The sequence below is a fragment of the Drosophila hydei genome, unplaced genomic scaffold, assembly GCF_003285905.1.
Source record: "Drosophila hydei strain 15085-1641.00,03,60 unplaced genomic scaffold, DhydRS2 tig00008121-arrow-pilon, whole genome shotgun sequence".
Lineage (NCBI taxonomy): Eukaryota > Metazoa > Arthropoda > Insecta > Diptera > Drosophilidae > Drosophila > Drosophila hydei.
Genome location: NW_022045832.1, coordinates 1,895,281 through 1,917,584, shown reverse-complemented (window position 1 = coordinate 1,917,584; position 22,304 = coordinate 1,895,281). Strand labels below are relative to the sequence as shown.

The window sequence follows — 22,304 nt, the reverse complement described above, 5'->3', positions numbered from 1 at the left end:
AAAGCAAAGCAAAGCAATGTTCATAATTTAGTTAGGGCTTTTTACATATTTATACGAATATGATTGAATCCCTTGTGCTCAAGACATTCAAAACTTCGCAAACAGAAATCGTTAAATTGATTCCATCATCTCTCACACCATTGACTGTAATTTGTTTTGCACACAGTCAGCTTAATTTTAACATTATTTGCTTAATTTATTAGATTATTAATTGAATTCAGTTTGTGCACTACAATAATGAAAATCCTCTTTAATTTCTATTATAAATATTTAATTGTCAATTGTTTACTCCATCAATTAGTCAAACAAAAAGTTTGCATACAAATTAACAGATAAACATGCCTAGGTAAGCTGCATTTGCTTCAAATATTTAAATATAATAAGAGAATCATAAAATTATCACATGACAAGCTTATATATATATATATATATATATATATATACATATATATATATATATATATATATGTGAGATAGGAAAACATATGTAAACATTTATACATGACATGACAATCGGACTAGGGCATATATAGTTGCATATATTTGTCTGGCTTTTATATCATGTAAAATGAGTAAAAAAAATAATAAATGAGCTCGACAGCTGAAAGAAAAAACACATATATGTATATATACGAAGTATATATATGCACCATATAAATACACGATCAGAATAAGAAGATTTGCATATATAGCTAGGTCTGTCTGTTCGCCTTTACCTCTGCTTCGAACTTAATACAAAATAAGTGTAAATTCTCACTCAAAAAGTGCTCATGAGCTCTGCTGGCGTCGCCTTTTGAGTGACTTTTGGGTATAAAAGGGCGAGCTGCGGCTGTGGGCGATCAGTCAAGTTCACGACCTGGACTAGGTCAGTCGTTGTGAGGTGTAGTGCAAAGGGTGAATAAATTTAAGTTTTTTTTTGTTAAATTGTTTAAGTTTAAAAAATGTTGTTATTTAATAAATATTGTATTTGTAAATATTTTAATATATATTTAAGTTTTTTTATTTTTAAATATTGTCTATTTGCTTAAAAAATATTTAATTGTTTAAATGTTAAAAATGTATAATTTTTAGTATTATATTTTTAATTATTATTAATTTTAATTTAATTTTAATTATTATTAATAAACACAAATTGTTATTATAATAACGAAGTTCGTCGTAATGTTAATTTGCGATAATGATAATTAAGAATAATAATCATTTATGTTCATGATTATTACTGGTAAAAGTTATTTACGATAATGATAATTAGCAATATGATTTTTTCATAATCATTTTCGTTATGTTAATTAAGTTGCTGCCTTGTTCTCTTTAAAATTGTTAAGCTTAATATTTTTATATATTTAAAATAATAAATAATATTTAACATAAAAATATGTAAGAAAAAATATATATAAAAAAATATATAAAAATATATATATAAAAATATATATAAAAATATATATAAAAATATATATAAAAATATATATAAAAATATATATAAAAATATATATATAAAAATATATATATAAAAAAATATATAAAAATATTATTTACTTCCTTGTGATATAGTTAAGTTATTTGCTAAAGTATGCTTAGTGTTTGTCTTAGGAAGAGAATCTCTTCTCTTCATTTTATAAATATATTAATATGAAGAGAAGAGATTCTATTATATTATATTATTATATTTACAAAATTTAAATATTTACAAAAACACATACATGTATATATATTTATATTTAAAAAATATATAAAAGCTAGAGTATATAAATGAACTAAATATATGAATACATTTAATATATTTAATAACCCTAACACTAACGTTGACAAATATTTGCTAAATATATGTATTAAAAAATAACCACAAAAGAAAAATGTCTAAAATAAAAAAAATAGAATATAAATAGAAATAAATAGAGTAGAAAAAAAAAATAATTAATATTTGTACCTATATTTACTATATACCTACTATACTTTATATATTTATACCTATATATAATGCCCTTTAAGATTTATTCATTTATTAGGTAGTGTTGATGCGTTGTATAAGTGATATTAGTTCAAACATTGGTCATTTATTAATCAATTTTTTGTGTCAAATTATAGTTACTTATAGAAAATAACAAATTTAAAAATAATTTTTTAAATATAAAACCGAACTAACTACTAAAATATTCCTAAAAATTCTGATTTTTCCCCTAAATATTAAAGTTGAGCTGGTCTTTTGGGGAAAATAAAGCTCTCCATCGCCTTTAAACCTAATTTTTCGGAAAAAAGTCTTTACGATTTGCACTAAAAACTAAAGTTGATGTGCATTAAATGAAAAATGTTTGATTAAGAGCTTCCACAGTTTATTTTTACATTAATTTAGTTTATATTTTTGGTGTTCTCTGACAGGTTCAATAACAAGCAGCTGTCGTTTCCAGATAAAAATTAATGCGGGCACTCTTTTTATACAGTCATCATTATCAATATAGGACAATAAAAGGCAAAACTTGGACACTTAATTTGCTGTCATTTAACTGAAAATAAATGGCCAAAACATGCGTCCGGCGCAGCAGCGGCCGCAGCCACACATTAAACGAGAGGGAGACTGATAGAGTGAGAGAGGGCGCTGGTAGAGGCAGTTCTGGAGGCAGCCCAGTTTGGTCAGCTCTTTTTTTCGATTTGCTTAGGCAGAAATGCAGAATAAGAGAAATAACTATGTTTATTGTGTGGCAAAGTGGCAGCAAACACTGAGGTGCTATAAAGTTACACAGCAGAGTTGGCTGCTGACTGCCGGCTGCTTGTCTAACTAAATGACTGCCACACACACCCACTCACGCACACTCATGCAAATCACATACAATGAGCACGTGCTGCTATTTCCAAATGGTTTTCACTTTCGTTTAAGCACATGGCAAATTACTGTTTTCCGTTTTTGCTCTACTTAAATTGAAAACGCTTTGACTGCTGAAATGTTTGTTTGATGTGTTTCAGTGCTTGCCAAATGGGTTTTTAATGCCAGTCCACTATTTGTTTGAAGCGTCAACTAATTCTCATTTACGATTTATGCGCATATTCAAAACACATATCTGTCCATCACAATTCTGCCGCAACATTTGCCCAGCAGCGTATTCTATTTGACAACGCTCCACTGCCTGTTGTAAGCTGATATTGTAGGACAAGTGAAATATATTTAAGTTGTCGTCGAGTTGTTTACTCTAGCTGACTATTGTATAACACTGTGTGCTTTCTGGCTTTTCGTACACTATCTGTTTCATGCCAAAAGACTGCGCAAATATTTACACGTTGCTTTCATGTCAGTTCGTAAGAAGTTATTATATATTCAAAAAGGCCCCTCAATGTCATTAAAGTCTTAACTTTAATGTGTCGTAATTATGTTCTAATGGACATTTTGAAGGATGATTTAAGTGCTTGCAGTTCAGGTGCAGCTGCCTCTTTTATTTAATTTATTTCATTTATAATATTAAATCTTGATTGATTTTTATTTTATGAATTATCCATATAGATGATGAAGTGGTTTATTTTATTAATATGAAAAAAAGTCTATATCCTGAATCTATTGAAAAAAGATAAGTTAAAGCCTATACAAAAAATTAATAAATAAATAAAAAGAGATAAATATTATTATACTTGTTTCACATATCTTCAATGTGTATATATATGTATTTCAAATTGTATCTAATATAAAATATATCTAAGAAATCATGAAAATTCAAGATCAACTCCAAATGCTAACCTTCAAGTGCGGCCTGTTTTGAATTCTTTGCACCTGATTATGGCTTTCCACATTCATTTTTCGTGCTCCTTATAAATAATTGAGGAACATTTAAGTGACTGCCGATTTGGGCGGCATGGGCGAAAGGTCAGAAAAGGGCTTTAAAAAGGATCATTGAATTTATGATTATTATTGTGAACATTGTGGAGTATTTTCGTGCGTTCCCTGGGGTTATGTAGATAAATGCAGCTAATTGGATGAGTTTTCCTCGAAGTGGCGGGGGCCTAGGATAACTGTGAAATGTGAAAATTGTTTTATTTCAGTATAAAAAGCTCACGGAATGGGCACACTTGTTATTCTCGCTAATTGCAATTCTAGACAGCTTGACATCTGGTCACGACCACACGCAGCTGTCAGGAGAGCCAGCTTGAAAAGTTAACAGAAGGCAGTAGTAGGATAAGTAAACTGTCAACTACGGGCATTGGCTTAGGATTTCAAAAGACGCTGCGAAATGCCAAAGGCGAAAATGTGCGCAGAGTTATAGAAAGTTATATAAGTGATTGCTTTCCCGGCTTATGATTACCGGTAGGTTTACCTGGAATTGAAGGTGTTAATGTCTTTTAGAGTGGCAAACTGTTTCCACTTCAATGATGTGTAATATTAAGCTGATATGCTTGGCATTCCTAAAGAATTAAAAACTTTCAAGGACTTTATAACTTATTTGTATTTATTTATCTTTAATTGGAATATATTATGTTCATTTCATTGAATAGAAACAAAGTGAGAACCTGAGGAGAATCGATTTTATTTAACGATTAAAGATACATTAATGAAAGCAAAGTGAACTAATTTGCTATTATTATATGCCAACTAAAGATAACTGCAGAATTAATTGACCATTTGAATTAGTTTTGCCGCACAGAGGAGGTGTGAGCATGCTAATGGGCGTAGGCGTGGCTGGCTTATGCAGACTCTTGTGGCAACTGTTAAACACTTTCACTTTGTCAAACACATACTGTGTACATAATTGTGTGTCAACTGGGCTATTGCTGGCGCCGCATTAAATATGCATGCCACCCACACACTGAGCCCCGCTTGGCTAACAAGCTGTCGACTTATTTACACCTGCATATATATCTACCTCCTCTCACCTGATACTCTGTCTGTGGATGACTTTTGATCTCTCTGTGTGTGTGTGTTTTGCATGTGCTTTTATGCCGATTTGCGGTCCTGAATTGATTTTCGATGCGTGTCACGGAAATTAAGAACAATTTCATTTTCATTCGGATCGGCTCACGTGATTGGCATATTTGATTAGAGCTCGGTTAAGAGGACCAATAAGTCAGTTGCATGACAAACCGAACAAAAACCGAAACCAATTTAATTCCATGAAATTAAACTTTCGTCTGTATTTTATTTTCTCCCACAGGATGTGTCTGTCGTCTCGTTCAAAACACGAGAAAAATAAGTAAAATATTACGTATACGCACTGCTCTCTCCGTTCGGGGGCTTTAAATATTTCCACATCTGCATTTCATGTGCCATATATCACAATTAATGAATTTTCAATGCTGTCGGAATGACTATTAAATTACCGGAACAGCAATTTGCACTTAAAGTACACTTAAGTGCATTTGTCAACGGAAACCAGTTTCAATTGTCAAAAGCCAGAATCTTGTTATCAACTAGCAAATTTTTAATTAGTTGTTTAAACAATTTAATATGAGTATTATTTGTATATGAAGTGAACATTTATAATATTTAAATAACGATTTTATATTATTGTAGCTACTTAATAAACGAAAGTTGTTTTATTTGTACTAACCAAAGAAAATATTTACATAATTAATAAATATTTTTAAATGTGTAAACATAGAAGTTATATAATTATACAGATGTTTAGTTGAATATGCATTTTGTATGCATAAAAACATTTTCAATTTCTGCTTGAATTTTCCGCAATAAACAAATATCAATCAAAGCATGTATTTTGCCTCATGGCTCACTCATTGAGTTGACGTGTTGCCGCAACTTGCTGCAATACTTATTTATCGGTTGTCAGATATATAATTAAAATGAATTGCTTTTTAAATACGGCAATTGAAACTTTATGAATTGCTAAAGAAGCTGCATTTTAAAATATATGTCTTACAACTTCAGCTATTACTCGAGATGCTATCTACCATACTTGCTTGCAAAGTTTACTACATGAATAGAATGAGTAATTTGTAGCACTTCTACTAGAATAGAATCAATAGAATTCATAATTTATTATACCTCTAAATTATAAATGTTATTCATATAGTATAACTAATTAATAACAATCGATAGATAAATTTCAATCAACTTAATGAATGACGAGCTTAGTTACGATACAGATGACAAGGATTTTTCACTGATTCCACATGGTTTTATGAAACATATTTAGTAAGTTGAGGAGTCAACATTTAATTTATATTTAATTTGAAGCGACTTAAGCTTAAGAAAAACTGAATTGTTTGACAATTTCATATACATAAAATAAAATTCGTATTAGACAATGCTTAAACTAAGTAGCCTTATGAGGACAACGATTCTTACACTCATTGCCTTCATCAGGATACCTACCTTAAGCGTCTGCTAACAAATTCGATGATTGTATAAGCATTTGGCTTAAACTCTTAGTTAATAAACACATATACCTATGAAATAAGAGTTTGGAAGGCAGTGGAGCTTAGATTTTCTAGTTGCCACCTATGCGTGTAGAAATGTTGAATTCGCCTTGGCTCGTTGTGGTTAACGTTAACTTCTTGTGGCATGGGCGTGGTAGTAGGGGGTGCAATGACCCAAGAACTTATCGTAGCGTCATAATAAACAAGCCAATTTCAGCGTTGAGCTGCTGCTGGCAAAACAAAGCTCCATTTGCTGTACCATTTACTGGAAAACATTGCGTATACGTAATGTGTTTTTCTTTCTTTCTGGCGCTTGACGCGACAAAGCAAAGGAGATGGCGAACGCAAGGGTGAGAGAACGATAATATGCTATATTGTGGCATTCAAGCAGCTGCGTTGCAAGTGTACTTATTGGACGTACACACACACAGCGACAAAGGACATTGCACGCACGAGTGCACTTAATTGTGTTTGTGTCTGGTGCGTCACGGTTACCGTCAACTGCTGAAGTAGCCTCAGCGAATCTAAAGTAAAAGCAAAAGTTTAAGAAGATTAAGAATATTGATTAAGACTCAAGCTGCAAATGCGTCAGCAGTACAAAAGTAGAAATAGAAATCAAGCTTGATATAGGACAACAGCAAAGTTTTCTCAGTTGAAAGCTTATCAAAAGCATTTCTTTGAAATAAAGATATGTGAAATATTTGTAACTTATGTATCTATTTGGGTTAGAGAGACAAATTTCGTATTATAAGACCACACAATAATAGAGTGCGTTTTGTATTGGAAATTACAGGGTATTTTCGATATGCCGAATTTAAAGGGTATATGTTCTAAAGTATATGTTCTAAATTTAGTTAATAGCGTTCATGATATATCCAATTAAGTATTTCCCGATCTGAAGACTTTAACAGGCTAGGGTACTCAAGTATATATATTTCGAATTCATACGGTCAGGCGGACAGACGGACAGAAGGATGAGTGAATTTCAATTAACATCGATTTTGATTTACATATATTTTGAATATACATAAAATTATGATATGTTAAATATTAGGAAGGTCAATTATGTGTAATATTTTATTGTTGCAGTATTGAATTAAAAATTATTTATATTCATATTCATTGTAAATTATTCTATAGAGATCTATAGAGAGTGGAGAGAGATTGGACTTGACTTCACGCTGTTTTACCTTAACACTAAATTTATTCATGACGCTATTATTCAGTATATATTTGTGATAAATTGCAAATAAATATATAATAAAAAAATCGTTCATTTTATATACTTGAAAAATGTATTTATATTATGTCTGATGTAAAGGACGTTAATACTGGACTCATCTATCGAAAACTCTATTATATGTAGGAAATTGTAAAGTAATATCTACAGTTGTGATTAAATCAACTTTCAATAGCTTTGTACTAGAGTTTTAATCTAATAGAAACACTCTATGCTCTCTACTACGCTATGCAACGCCAGTGTGCAGCTGGTTTTTGACAGGGATGCAATTTTCATTAAAATGCCACGGCTAGCCTGCTGTTGTTTGGGGCTAGGCCTGCTGCCATAAATCGAGATTGCAACCCGGTTGCTGCCACCTGACATTGCCCAAAAATAATACCAGCAACGATATTTGAATGCGTGCGAGCAACGTGAAATCGAATTACAAAATGCCAGCGCAAAAGGCTGCTGCAATTAAAAACCAGTCGCTGAAGGGGGCGTGTCCAGGCGCGTAAACATCAATCAATCAGGATACTGAATCGAGACTAAGCTAAAAAAACGGCTACAAACAAACAACAACAGGCGACATGCGAGACGTCGCTCTGCTGCTCCCAATGCGCTTGAAGATAGACAGAGCTCAGCTATTATCCATGATTTAATATATGATATGGATATTACGAATGGCAAATAAATACAGCTGTTTCTTATGGCATTCTTAAAGCAAAACATTCTTATGTAAATTTCAACGCAGCGTCATAGCGTTGCAGTCAGCACATCAAATATTGATTCATTTACTGTTTTATGTTATTATTTAATATTTCTCGTTTATTTACTTTTAAGCCCGCATCGTTTCACAAAAAGTGTCTGGCCATGCAAAAACATATTTGCGCATAATGCATGAGATGAACAGAGTAAAAGCATCCTTGATTATTGAATTTAATTTTTCAGACCACATTTAAAATGTATATAAAGCTTGAGGCTTAACTTATTATAGCCACAATTTGTTGCACTTTAGTTGAAATAAACTTAATAAATTCAATGAGCAAAATAAAATTGTTAACAAAGAAATTTATATAATATATAATTAAATAAAAATGGCTTGGTTTAGTTTGTAAAGCGAGTAGTATATGCATTGTAGTTGCATAACTCACTAAACATTGACAATCGCTGAATGGCTGGCTTCATTGTTATCAGAAAGAGAGCTCAGAGCTTCCGATACGATTGTCACTTGTCAGACTGATTGAGTGAAAGCAAAATGTCGGCTATGACCGACTCAGATGAGCGATTTCCACATACATGGGCACTTTATGCCAGCGCATCTACTCGCTGCCAGACTGGCCTACACTCTGACTGACTGACTGACTGACTGACTTACTGAAGGACGCACAGCATTGCAGCTGTTGCTGGGAGGTTCTTGGGTGCTCTGCGACGTATTCAAATGTGCATTCGGAAACGACAATCTTATTGTGATTTGACTTGTCTCAGGGGCTTGCATTGTGAAATACATTAATCTTCATTAAGTTGTTTGCATGTGCTCAGTGGGATTAAGCGGCGCTATGCAGAGCAATGCTTGCAAACTGAATTCACACATTATTTACTCACATTCAAATGACGCCCACATATTCCCCATTTATTGGGATCGAATGCATTTTGCCGTATTAAGTAATTCGAGCGGCTTAAACCAACATCGACAACTGTAAGCTGACCGGCAGGCCTTAAAATACGCAACCAATTGTGTGATACCCTATATGTTTTTTACAGAGAGACCTGAACAGAATAAACTTAAAGTTTAATTAGTATTACTTTTTGTTTTTTTTATTTCTGGGAAGTTCTTTCCTGAAATTATTCTTTAAATATCGTCTAGTTTCGTAAAGTCCTTATTTAAAGTAAATATCTTGCTGCGCAACAGATTCCAGCTTCGAAACCTGCCTTAGCTTACTTTCTTTTATATTATTTTTACTATTTCCAATCATATTTTTAACCAATTTCTAGATTGAATGATTGCTTTACATTCATAACCTACCCACTTACAACAGAAAAGCATTGAAAGCCGCAAAAGTTGATGGCCATGAATTCATGTTGTAAATGCAGTAAACTTCATGAAATAAAATATTAGTTCGACGGTGCTAGTTGGCCTGAGCCTTCAAATTCAATGAATAGCAAATTAATACTAAAATGTATTTGATGCGGGTTTCCTATTCCATTTGCATTTGGTCTGCGTTTGTGTGTAAATTGAGTGTGAGCTGTGAAAATGGGATTATTGCTTTATTTGCTCAGCGGAACAAGGGAATTATGTATTGTTTAAAAATGTTTGTGAAAATTTTCAATTTATCAAATATTAAGCCTAAAATAGAGACACGTAATTAGAATATGTGATATACTATATAATTTCGGATTTACAACTTCATTTGAGGATATTTTTATGTTAAAGTCCAAAAGTTTTCAGAGTAAATTATAAATTAAGTTCAGTATCGATAATATTTTATGCTGCACTAAGCAACGGAAATAAGTAACCGTAAGTAACCACAGGTGTAAGCTGACATAACTTAAAATTCTTAACATTTTCAGAAGCCAAAAATTTCATGTTTTAAGCGACATGTTTTTTAAGCATCATCGTTAATTAAGTTAAGTTAAGTTTGAATAAAAATAAAATAAAATAGAATGAAATTCTGATAACACAGCGACACAATGAAGAATACAAATTGGATGCAGGACGCCTGCAAATTGGTTTTTCGCCATTTTAGTTACCTATCTGAGCTCTGCACAGCTGGAATACGGGGCGTATGCGCAATTTTCAAGTATTCAAAGCATGCGAACACATTTGTCCCGAATTCATTTCCAATCCCAAGGCGACTTCAACATTTTGCAAGTTCCCAACCCGCCCAACCGAGCGGAGCGCCAAACTGCAATTTTATACGTGTCGCTGATTTAGGGCGCGGCCAAAGCTCGCGCGATGCGGTGTTTGGGTTTCCAGTTGTAGGCGTGTGCCATTGGACACTCGCTGCATAAATATTGGTCAGGGCATAAAAATCACAGTTAAATGGCACGCTTTGTTACTTTGTTGTTCAATGCTTTTGCTTTTATCGACATGTTTTGTACTCTCTATATACTCGTTCGTAGCATTGACAAAGAGTATATTAGTTTTTATATTTTTATTGGAAGTGCGGAAATATTTTCTTTTGCGAAAAGCTTAATCTATTCATTAGACTGCAACATTTTCATTTAATCAATTCAGTTCAGCTCGGCTCTTGCATACTTTTTAGCGCTGGCGTTCCGCATAGACTTGGCTTGCAACATTTAGTGTTAACGATTGTCGTTTTGTATTGCCAATTAAAAACTCTTTTAGCCGTAATACTATTCCGCCGGTCCGCACGGTCGAAGCTTAGACATTGAGCTCGCTGCACTGAAAAAACTCAGTTGACGCAGTTGTGCTTGCGGTTTAATATCCGTCCATGCGTGGGCGTTGCATGCACTTAAATAGTTACACAGACACGAGCTTAGTTTAGTGCAGTTTACTTTTATGTGCCGTTAATTTTAAACTGATTTATAGTGAAGTCTCCGACAGATAGAGCAGACAAAGAAGACAACCAAAGAATAAGCATTTGCTACTGGTTGAGCATTGAAAAGTTTTCAAGCATTTAAAGTCTTAACTAATTTGAGTCTTGCGGTTGTATCGTCTTCTGCCTGAGCTCAAATTAAAAATAGATAAGAAGTAGAGACTGTTGTCGGTCAGAAGAAAACTTCGTATATAGATAAATTTATTTAATTCCATTCAAAGATATCCCTGCTATTATTACATTTTGTGGCAATGAATATAAAAAATGAAATATTGAAACGCCGACTTAGTTTTTGTGCAGAGTTCGCGAAAAGAGGAATTCTGGCAAGCGCACAAAAAATTCTCTGGCTTAAAATGTGGGCCATTAGGCTTAGAAGAGCTTAAGTTCTGCTGAATGTGCTTATAAAGTTCATTTCGTTGATTTGCAGAGATGGTCTTTCAGAAGAGAAAGAGAGAACAAACCTAATCAAAGATATAAGCATTAGAGAGAAAATGCATATATGTTATGAATGCTTACAGAAAACATTAAGTAACTCTATTATTAATAGCATATTTAGTACGGCTTTAGTCACAGAGGCTAGAGACGATCGCTATATCATTTAGCTTAAGTAGATCTATCTGAATTTTAATCTTAAAGGTTTCACGAGCTCTTGACCAATCTCAGAAATAACCAGCTTCACTATATTCTAGTTATAAAACCTCTCAGCCAATAATTCCCTTTCGTATTCTTCACTAACTACTCAACAAATTCAATTATAATTCATTATGGCCGGCCTCAACACTTGTGTCACCAACTTTAACATACCTTTAAAGCTAATAAGATCGAGCTTTAGCATTTCATTACTTGGAGACAGAAGACATCTTGCAAAGAACTCACACAGTGCTTGTAATTTTCTCACTTTCAAGTGTCTGAGGCTGCATTTAATATGCTTTTGCATATTTTTAATAATTCTGCTGGCAGTTTTTCATGCGCTCCTGTATACATGATTTCCATAAACTAGACGGAACTCAACGGCTGGCGAGAAAAGCGGCACATAAAAAGCAGACAGCTGCCAGGCTAAGCAAGGTTTTTGTTTATGATTGTGCAGCATTTTTATGTTAACTCAACAAAAGTAAAAAAAGAGCTCAAAGCCAGCAGCGATCAAGAAACGTGTCACCAATCGGCTGTATACAACAACAAAGGCAACTATGGCAACTATGGCAACGGCAAAGGCAACGGCAATGGCAACGTCAGTAGCACGTGCCACAACGTGAAGCCATCTGAAATATGTGCATTCTCATTTCAGTGACAGACAGTGCTGCTGCGGGCTCAGCTGTCCTTTCCTGTCATTCTCGAACTGAGTGATTTAAATGCACTGGCGACCAACGGCCATTGGCATTCATAAGAATCTGAAATTATGATGCTTTAACATTGTGAAATATTGTTGCTCGATTCAATAGGAGCACATTGCAGATTCATTAACATCTGCATCGCCATCGCCATCGCCATCGTCATCGTCATCTCCCCATATCCATGACTGAGCTCATTTCCATTTCCATACGCAGACCCATTTATATCAGCTTGACTGTCTCATTGGGTGATTTGCATGGAAATGATATGCAATTCAGCTTTTGCTTTCGCCTTGCGTTGCCTTGCCTTGCCTTGCCTTTTGTCTGTCTGCTTTGTTCAGCTTCGCTTTCCCAGATGCTATTTATCTTGCAACTTTTCGGCTTTTGTCTAAGCTGCAACTGTCTGATGCATCTCCCTGCCCGTGCACACAGCTCATTTGAAATCCATTGCTCAGATTAAGCGCTGCTAACCAGTCAGACTTGTCAGAAATTCTGTCCTAATTTGTCATCGCATTTAGCAAACTTTAAGCTTTCATTAATAATTTTTCAGAATTTTCAACAAGTTTGCGCTTGTCAATCAAACCGCCAAAGTAGTATGAAACGAGCAAGACAGCTAAAGGCCAAGTGCAAGAATAGGAGATATTCTCTTTAAGGTTGTCATGACTTCGGAGTTGATGAAGATGATTAACTGAAAAATAAGTTATATCTCAAACTAAATATATCTAAATATATCTATAAAGATATATATCAACAAAAAGATTGTTTAAGCTTATCTACTCTCTTTGCATACCTACGCTAGGGTATTCCGGGCTTATGACTATTTGACTTTATGTCAGTTGCCCAGAAGGAATTGTAACTATGAATTGCTTAAAAATTTGTTGCACAATTTCCGAACTTTGACATGCACTTTAAATGAAGTGCAAATAGTAGTTGAAAAAACAACAACGACAACAGCAAATTCTCTTACAGTTGCTACAAAAAGTAATTTCATACAGTTGCCGACTTTTATCAAGTATTTTGTTGCAGCATATTTGGGGTTAGTCTCCCTCTCGTTCTGGCCACTTAGTTGCAGCCTTAACTTTAGTCTCTTTGCCATTTCCATTCTGAGCTTCACCTTCCAGTTTTAACTCTGCTGAGCTGCTCTTCTGGAGGTCCTTGTCAGAAAATGCAAAATTTCGGCAACGAAATGCCTGACGGTTAGTTGGGTAAGCATTTGCGTACAGGTTGATGCTGGCAACAGCTACGGTTGCAGTGAACGCACGCTGCTAATTCGCTCTGCTTGAAGCAGAAATTGTTACATCAAAAATAATTGCTATTAAAACGTAGCAAGCAAACGCATGGAATGGTTTAGCTCCACAAATACCATTGAAATGGAGGACTCTAATGCAAATTGCTGTATGCTAGCTGCAAGCATTGTGAGGCGAACCAGTTATCAAACTTAATATAACTGTAATTATATAAAATGTGATTTCTGTGCTGCTGTAAAGCTCGTTTTACTCAGGATTCAATAGTTTTTTTTGGAACCGTTTTCTGCGGAATGTGGCAAATTAGCAGACATTAAATCTCTGTCAGTTCAGTTTGAATATCTATGCTGTTATATTTTTTAAAAATTACTTAACTTTGCTTATGTACTGACTGCCACTTTGCTAATTAATTTTATAAATATTTATAGCACAGCTTTGCGGGCTGAGTGTGATAAGAAGTCTCACTCCCACGATTCTGGGATTTCTTATCATATTCTCCTCCTCTACAGAATTGCCTCTATTCCACACAGCTAACTATTATTAATTGGACAAGAGAAACAAAAGCAGACAGACATATATAAGTGAGAAGTTTGTATACATACTTTCATTTGCGGGCAGGGCCAGAAGAGAGCGCTCTTATTGTAATCGTAAGCCAGTTGCTCGGCCAGCTGATGACAGTGGGCCAAACTGCTGGTATCCGAATGCTGTTCCCGCTGCTTCGCCTTTTGCGCTTTATCATTTTGTTGCTGTTTTTGATGTTTCTGCTGTTGTTCCTTTGGTAACTCTGTGGGTGCTGATAAAGTGTCTGCTGACAACTGTTTCATTTGGGGACGCTGCTGACTTGGCTGCTTTGTTGGGTCAACGCCATCGCCGTCGCCGCCACTTTGGCCCTTGCCATCGAGGTCCACATCGGTGTCTATATTAATGCCCGCATTTAAAGTCTTTACAACGCTCGTGTATTTGGGTAGCTCGAGTAATTTAATGAAGCCACTTAAATCTGCGCGTCAGCAACGCCATCATCGGGCCAAAGCAAAAAGCAGAAGAATGAAAAGAAACATTTTATGTAGCATATAAAAATGGTTGCATATTTAAATCCTCTCTATGTATACGTGTGTTGTATGTGTGTGAGATGTGCTTAAGAAGTGTAGTAACTGTAACGGCTGATGAAGTCAGCCAACTGCTGCAGAGTCTAACTGCAGCTCCGTTTGAGTGCTTCTGAGTCTCTCCACGAGGTCTGCTTATTCGCAACTGGCAACTCGCAACTGATGTGAGTTGTCGTAACTGTCATAATTTACATGATTCTGCATAGCTCTATAAAACGCATGTACTTGAAAGCTAGTAATATATATTGTACTTCTGTATAATCATGGCACTTGCTGTCTCACTACAGTTGCCAGCTCTTACATAAATAAGCTTTTATTCCTTCAAATTAATATAAAAAATGAATCTGGCTTATGTTTTTGATGGAGCTTGTAGAGCTGATAGAGCTTGTACTGTTAACTGCAATTTAGTATAATTATCAACATGGGCTTACTTTTTCCCTATACATAATTCTTTTCAGGTGCAAAAAGGAAATTTAATTTTTATTTTATCATAAATTTTCTTTTATTTTAGGTGAAAACTGCAAGATAAACTAAATACATATTAGACAATTAGAAATTTAGAAAAGTCGCTTCGAAGACGCTATTATAATTATTTTAATTATTTTATTATTTTTTATTCTCTTTGCAGAAATAGTTTAAAATAAATAAAAAAATAATTTAGTACACAATTTACTAATTTTTCCATTCGATTACAATACGAACTTAATTACTCAATTTTATAGGTATACTCAATTTTATATGTATATTTATACATTGTTATTTTTTATTACAATTGTATAATAATATTCAATATATTAAGCTATTTTTTATTTTTATTAATAATTTTTATATTATTTTTTATTATATCAAATAAAGCGTCTTTTATGACACTCTTTTACGCAATTCAATAAAATGGACTGCATAAAAGTTCTTTGTCTAGATATACTTAGATATATAGTAATTCAAAATTGGCTACATAAGAATTTAAAAGTAAAATGTTCGGTCTTATCCTCTGACCACCTGCCACTAATAGTCACAATCCACGCGCAGCCACAGCCCTTGCCCATTAGGAAACAACTACTGCCAGCAGGATCAGATTTAGGAGTCTTTAGGCGCGAGCTCCATTACTCTTTGCACATAGAAATGGAACTTAACACTCCTGAAGACGTGGACTACGCAGCAAACAAACTGCAGGAAGAAATAGTCAAAGCTGCGCACCAAGCCGCCCCACCATCTTGCCAAACAAGACAACAGTCTCCGTACAACATCCCCCTCACCTTGGAGGCCCAACACCTACTAATACACAAAAGATGGGCCAGGAGACGCTGGTTAAGATTACGCACGCCTGATGCCAAATCCATGTACAACGAAGCCACGAGGCATCTTAAAGCTGCTCTCGCCCTGCTTCAAAAGAGGTGTATCAGCGATGCGCTGGTACGAGCTGAATCGCCCACTGACGCAGAGTTTCAATTATGGAAATTTACAAGAAAGCTCAAACGGCAGCCAATACGACGTCATCCCATTCGGAGCATTTCTGGTTCCTGGCACATTGGAGACGAAGCTCAAGCTGAGGCTTTTGCAAACCACCTTCAAGACCAATTCACGCCGGTGATTACCGCAGAGGCCTCAGAAATCGAAGCAACAGAAGACATCGTTCTCTCGCCCCTCCCAGCTGAAGACCAGATAACTGGATGTACAAAAGAAGAGGTTCTTGAACACATCAGAAGAGTGAAGGCAAAAAAATCCCCTGGATATGATCTAATAAACGGCAGAGTCCTTAGAGCACTGCCTGACTCCACCATAGACTACATAACTATGGTGTACAACGCCATGCTCCGCATCCGGCACTTTCCAGCCTGCTGGAAGCGCGCCGTGATTGTGATGATTCCTAAGCCTGGCAAACCCGTGGGAGAAATTGAGTCGTACAGACCAATTAGCCTGTTGCCAGTACTCTCCAAAATATTCGAAAGAATATTTCTGGAACGAGTACTGACACATCTGGGACGCCAGGAGGCCATTCCAAACCATCAGTTTGGCTTCAGGAGACAGCATGGAACACCGGAACAGGTTCACAGAGTTGTGCACCATATCCTTGGAGCCTTTGAAGAAAAGATGTACTGCTCTGCCGTCTTTTTAGACATCAAACAGGCGTTTGATCGAGTTTGGCACCTGGGACTGCTGCAGAAAGTGAGGACCACCCTTCCAGCCCCATTTTTCGCGTTGCTATCCTCATACCTTATTGGAAGAACCTTCCAAGTGTCAAGGGGGCAAACAGTATCCTTGACTAGACCAATTATGGCTGGAGTACCACAGGGTAGTGTTCTAGGCCCAACACTTTATACTTTATTCACAGGAGATATGCCAACTCCCGAGCCAAATATAGGAAGTACAGATGCAGTACTCATAGCGACCTATGCAGATGACACCGCCATCTTATCACGTCACGTATCTGCGCAAGAAGCTTCAGACTCACTACAAAAATATCTGGACTCTTTCGGACGCTGGGCAAAACGGTGGTGTATCACCATTAATGCACAAAAGTCTGTACATACTACCTTCGCCACTAGAAGAGGAGATTGCCCAAGCGTTGCATTGGGGCCCACTATTCCCAAAGCCTCAAAAGTAAAGTACCTTGGTATCACTCTTGACAGAAGGCTGACTTTTAAAGCGCACATAAGTCAAGTAACCTCAAAATGCAAAAGCAAGCTAAAAACCCTCGACTGGATGCTGAGAGCTTCAAGCAAGTTGTCTTACAGCAGCAAGGCCGCCATCTACAAGGCAATAGTTGTCCCAACCTTCGTATATGGTATCTCTCTATGGGGCTCCTCGGCGAAGACTACAAGGAACAAAATTCAGACCCTGCAGAATAAAGCACTACGCAGATGGACTGGAGCCAGCTGGTTTGTAAGAAACTCAGTCTTACATAGGGATTTAGCAATTCCCACAGTTGCTGAACTCATTGGGCGACACAGTTCAAGATACGCGGACAGACTTGCAGCGCATCCTAACCATCTCGCAAGCAACCTGGCTATAAACAACAATAGGCGAAGACTGAAGAGATTGCATCCTCTAGACAATATTAGAACTAATTAAGATAGTAGCTACAAGTGCAGAATAATTGGCATATCTGCCCTCCCATTAGTTAAGGTTTAGAGCTAAATGCGCTATAGAGTCTAAGACAATAAGCTGCAACAAAATAAAGAAATAAAAACGAAAAAAAAAAAAAAAAATGTTCGGTCTATATTTACTGCTTCTGCGACTGTTAAAAGAAGTTAAGCTTAAACTCTTTCTGTGTGCCTTTTCTTTTCTTTTACCTTACGTTTAGTAAAACTTTTAACAGATATTTCCTGCTGTCTATTATTATTTTTAAAAATGTTTTTCTTTATATTTAATTGTTCTAAGCTGATTTTGTTGCACTCGCTCTCGGCATGAGTCTCATCTATGTTGCTTTGGGCAAATATTACTTTTGTAATAAAAATGCGGAATTGATGTGGTCTAGGGCAGTTGCAGAGGCTGAGTGTTTAGCAAATTAAAGCACAGCTGCCCAACTCAGGCAAGTTGACTTTATTATTATGCCCCTGGCAACGCAGCCACCTTTTAATTTGTCGGCTTTCCTGCACAAAAGGCAATCCATGGAAATACAATTTATACATTCGTCCGGCCTTCTGTGCCACCGCAAATACTGAGGGACCTGGCCAAGTCGCGTGGGCATAAACTATGAATTTACTGGGCCCTGCTAGGGGAATGCAGGACAATAGGTTTTTCCCTTACTGTGCTCATGTGGTCCGGTCGTAAATTGAGGTAGAAGCAAGCGGGAGGAACTAACTGCAGCATATGCAACTAAAATCAATTTCAATATTTTGCAGCATGAAACCTGGCAGAATGTGGAAAGAAATTACGGAAAATAGAATTTATTTTGCATGTGGACAACAGCCCTGAGATAAACGATAAAAAGGGACAAAGTTACGAGCCTGGTTTTCAAATTGAATTTCCTTGTGTTTGGCTTTAATTAATTTACGTTTTCAAATTTAATTTTCACAATTTAAAGCACAAGCCAGCAGCAAAACAATAAAACTTTTTTTGTGAACTAGCGATATTTAGTTTACATTAAATAAATCAAATCTAAACTTTTGTAGTAATTGGCAAAACTTTGGCGCCAAATAAGTGGCTGATGTGCAAGTTTTCCATCAGCCAGTCTGAGGATTCCTCTTGGTCATGTGTATGCCTCAATGTTTACTTTGAAACTAACTAAAAGAATGAAAAGTGTAGAAATAAAGCAACCAGACCAAGAGACAAGCGGAGACTTAGCGAAAAACTTCGATGGACCAACTTAGGAAACTGGCCGCAAATAAAACTAAACAATTTGCACTCGCCTTGTCTCCTCCTGAGTAAGCCGCAGCTTATCGCGATTTGTGATAATTCATTAGCACAATTTCCCATTATGACACACATAAATGCGCTTAAGCATTCAACTTGCTGAACTAAAACTTTTCCTGCTTTTCATACTAACGATGCAATTTGTAGTTTTGAAGTATCGATTAGCTACTCGATATTTATATTTCGCAATTGATTTTCGTTTTATCCAAATATATATTTAATAAACTTTTATTTATACTTTTTAGGAAACTTGCTGCTATATGAAGTATTTCAGAAGTATATATATATATATATATATATATATATATATGAAATATATATATATATATATATATATTTAATATACGTTGAAAGAATTTCAAACTTTGTTTTCTGTAAAACATTATTAACTACGTGATTTATCAGCTCGCAACTTTGGACAATGGGCGGAAACTGTTTACTTTTATTTGAGCTGCTTAAAAGTTACTTTAAGAGAAATCAATAATAATATCGAAAGCTACAGGCGCACTGATTCTTTTTTCCAAGCTGTATTTCTTCCAAATAAAATTGTAAAATAAATTTAAAAAAAATATATATTCATCTCAGCTCGTGCCTGAAAAATTGGATTTTGTCACAGCTGAATAGATTTACTATTCCCTGTAGATGCCAGAGGGCAGCTTTGTGAATTTATTTAGGATTTGAGGTGACTTTTAATGGTATGGGTATTTGGAAAATTCCAAGAATATCTTTGCAAATCAAATGTATATCTTAGCATATCAATGCAAATCGAATGTATGCCCATTTGGTCTCTGAATTAAATCTGGTTATGAAGCCTAAGCAGCGCCGAATAGGTACAACTATTTCAATTCATGCCAGGCTCGAAGAGGCCCTCTGCAAAAAAAAAAAACAATACAAATTCCTTTTTGCCATTTTCTATGGGCTTGGAGTATAAAAATACTCATAAGTCAATTGCAGCTATAAGGATTTCAAGCGGAAATTGTAAGTTGTCAGTTGCCGGACAGAAATATTTATGACATCGATGGCTGAGACGGGGGGCTGCAGGACGGCAGGATGCGAGTCCTTTGGCATGACATGCCTGAAATTGAAGGCAATACAATTAACGTTGTAAGCACATAGGAAAACATAGAAAAAGTAACAAAGTACGCAGCATCTTTGCAGCGCCACTCGATGCAACGTGCACTCCAAGGCTCAGGACGTGGTCGGAAGCTTGCGCGTTGCGCTTTAATTAGTTTAAATGCGATGAAAAGAACTATATGCATGCACGCTCACATTACGAAAAGGGCATATTTGTGCCATGATTTAGCATTGAGTCAGAGTGTTAACAGTTGACTATGTCCGCGCAGAGGCTTAGGCTGTGCAAAAGTGGAAGGCAATATTTTCAGATCGCGCCAAATCGAACGAGCATTACGCAGTCAGCTATAGGCGACCGCAATAATCTTGCTTGTTTTGCTGCAAAGCAAAGACTGCGCATAATGCATGGAAATTGAGTTTGCATTGATTACAATGATAAAAGCAATTGCTATGCAGAGAAAAGCTGAGAGTGCTCGACATATTTCTAGCTGATGAATCGCTGCAGATGTCCTTTTAACTTAGTTGCAATGACTTGGCTATAAAAAAGAAAACCTTGACATTCATCATAACAAAGTTGCCTTTGATCAGCGAGCAATCGCTTTGGTGTGCTTTACGCATCTTTATTTGATTAAATGACCACAGGAAAAATAATGAGTTGCGATTAAAAAGTAGCAAAAAAATTTTAAATTAACTAATTACTCTGAAAAAAATGCATGTGAATGCAATAAAGTTGCAGTTAATTACTTTATTGACCACAAATGATATATGATTTTTTTAAATTTTAAAATTTTTCTCTTTGGCGAGGCGATTGAAAACCAACAACAAACAAATCGACACAACAAAAAAAATCAAAATGGCTAACAAAATAAATCGGATCTGGCCATGTGTGTGTGCGTGTGTGTTGGTGTTGCTGTGTATATGTGTGTGCGTGTGTATTGATACTGGTGTTGATTTTTCTAGCTGTGTTTGTTTACTCACCGACATCATGTATAAAATCGACGCTAGCGTTAGATAAATGCACTTGAAAAAACTCAACGAAATGCTGGAAGCCCTGTTGCACTTGCATCATATCAATGTGCAATGACGAAGGTATTAAAACGGCTACACGCTGAGCTGCCACAGTTGCAGCAGTTGTGTGTTGTTTTTGATGTTGGCGGCGTTGGCGATGTTGTTGTTGTTGTTGTTGCCGTTGTTGCTGTTTTGCGGTCTCTTGCTGTTGACGTGCTTGACGTACCAATTCACGCGCATTGCTTTGTTGTTGTTGTTGTAGTTGTCTCTGTTGCTGCGTTGCTGTCGTTGTTCTCAAAATTGAATTGCTGCTAAGTGTTGTTGTTGCTGCTGTTGTCGCTGTCGCTGTCGCTGTCGCTCCCGCTGTTGCTGTCGTGGACGTAACCGCAGTTGTTGCACTCGCATTTGCCAATGTCTTGGGCACATTGCCAGCTGGCGCTGTGGTCGGCGGGAGAAGCTTTTGGCCTGGTGAAAAGACGTTGCTGTTGATGGAACCAGAGGTGATATTCAAGGTGGTGAAGGCGGAGGAGGCGTGATGGGAATTAAGAAAGAAGAAGGCTGTCAACAGCAGAAATAATTTAGCAATTTGACAGATTGTAAACTTCATTTATGTTGTGTATTTTGTTTGTTGCTGTGGTTGTTTTTTCTTGTTCTTGTTCTTGTTGTTGTTGTTGTTGTTGTTGTTGTTGCTGTTGCTGCCAATGGTTGTTGCTGAACTTTTTGTCGTATTCACTATAATGGTGTCTTTAACTTTGCTACTGCAGAGCTCACGGACCCCGTTGCCGAGCCCTCCTTTAGCCGTTTACATTTTGCTGCCGATGTTGTTGATTATTGTGGCTATAGTTGATGCTGATATTGATTTTGTTGTTGTTGTAACTGCTGTTAACGAAGTTTTCTCGGGCGTCACTCAGCTGGGTCATAATTGCGATTCCTTGGTTACCAAATTGCAGCTGCCTGGAAATACGTGAAACAAACCGATTCAGTATATGAAATGCAATTTGCAGCTGTCTTTATATAAATAGACTGGAAAATCAATATAAATAAAATTAGTACATGGACACTCATTA

General features: G+C 35.9%; 1 protein-coding gene across 1 annotated transcript; it reads right to left on the bottom strand.

The window, feature by feature from the left end:
• Window positions 1-12,559: 12,559 nt before the first annotated feature.
• LOC111599584 lies at window positions 12,560-21,384 on the bottom strand. Its single transcript, XM_023315258.2, has 3 exons — window positions 21,208-21,384; window positions 14,302-14,696; window positions 12,560-12,643 (listed from the first exon to the last, which is right to left on the bottom strand). The coding sequence occupies exons 1-3, from the start codon at window positions 21,296-21,298 to the stop codon at window positions 12,560-12,562; spliced, it is 570 nt and encodes a 189-aa protein (XP_023171026.2). The 5' UTR covers window positions 21,299-21,384.
• Between the last annotated feature and the right edge of the window lie 920 nt (window positions 21,385-22,304).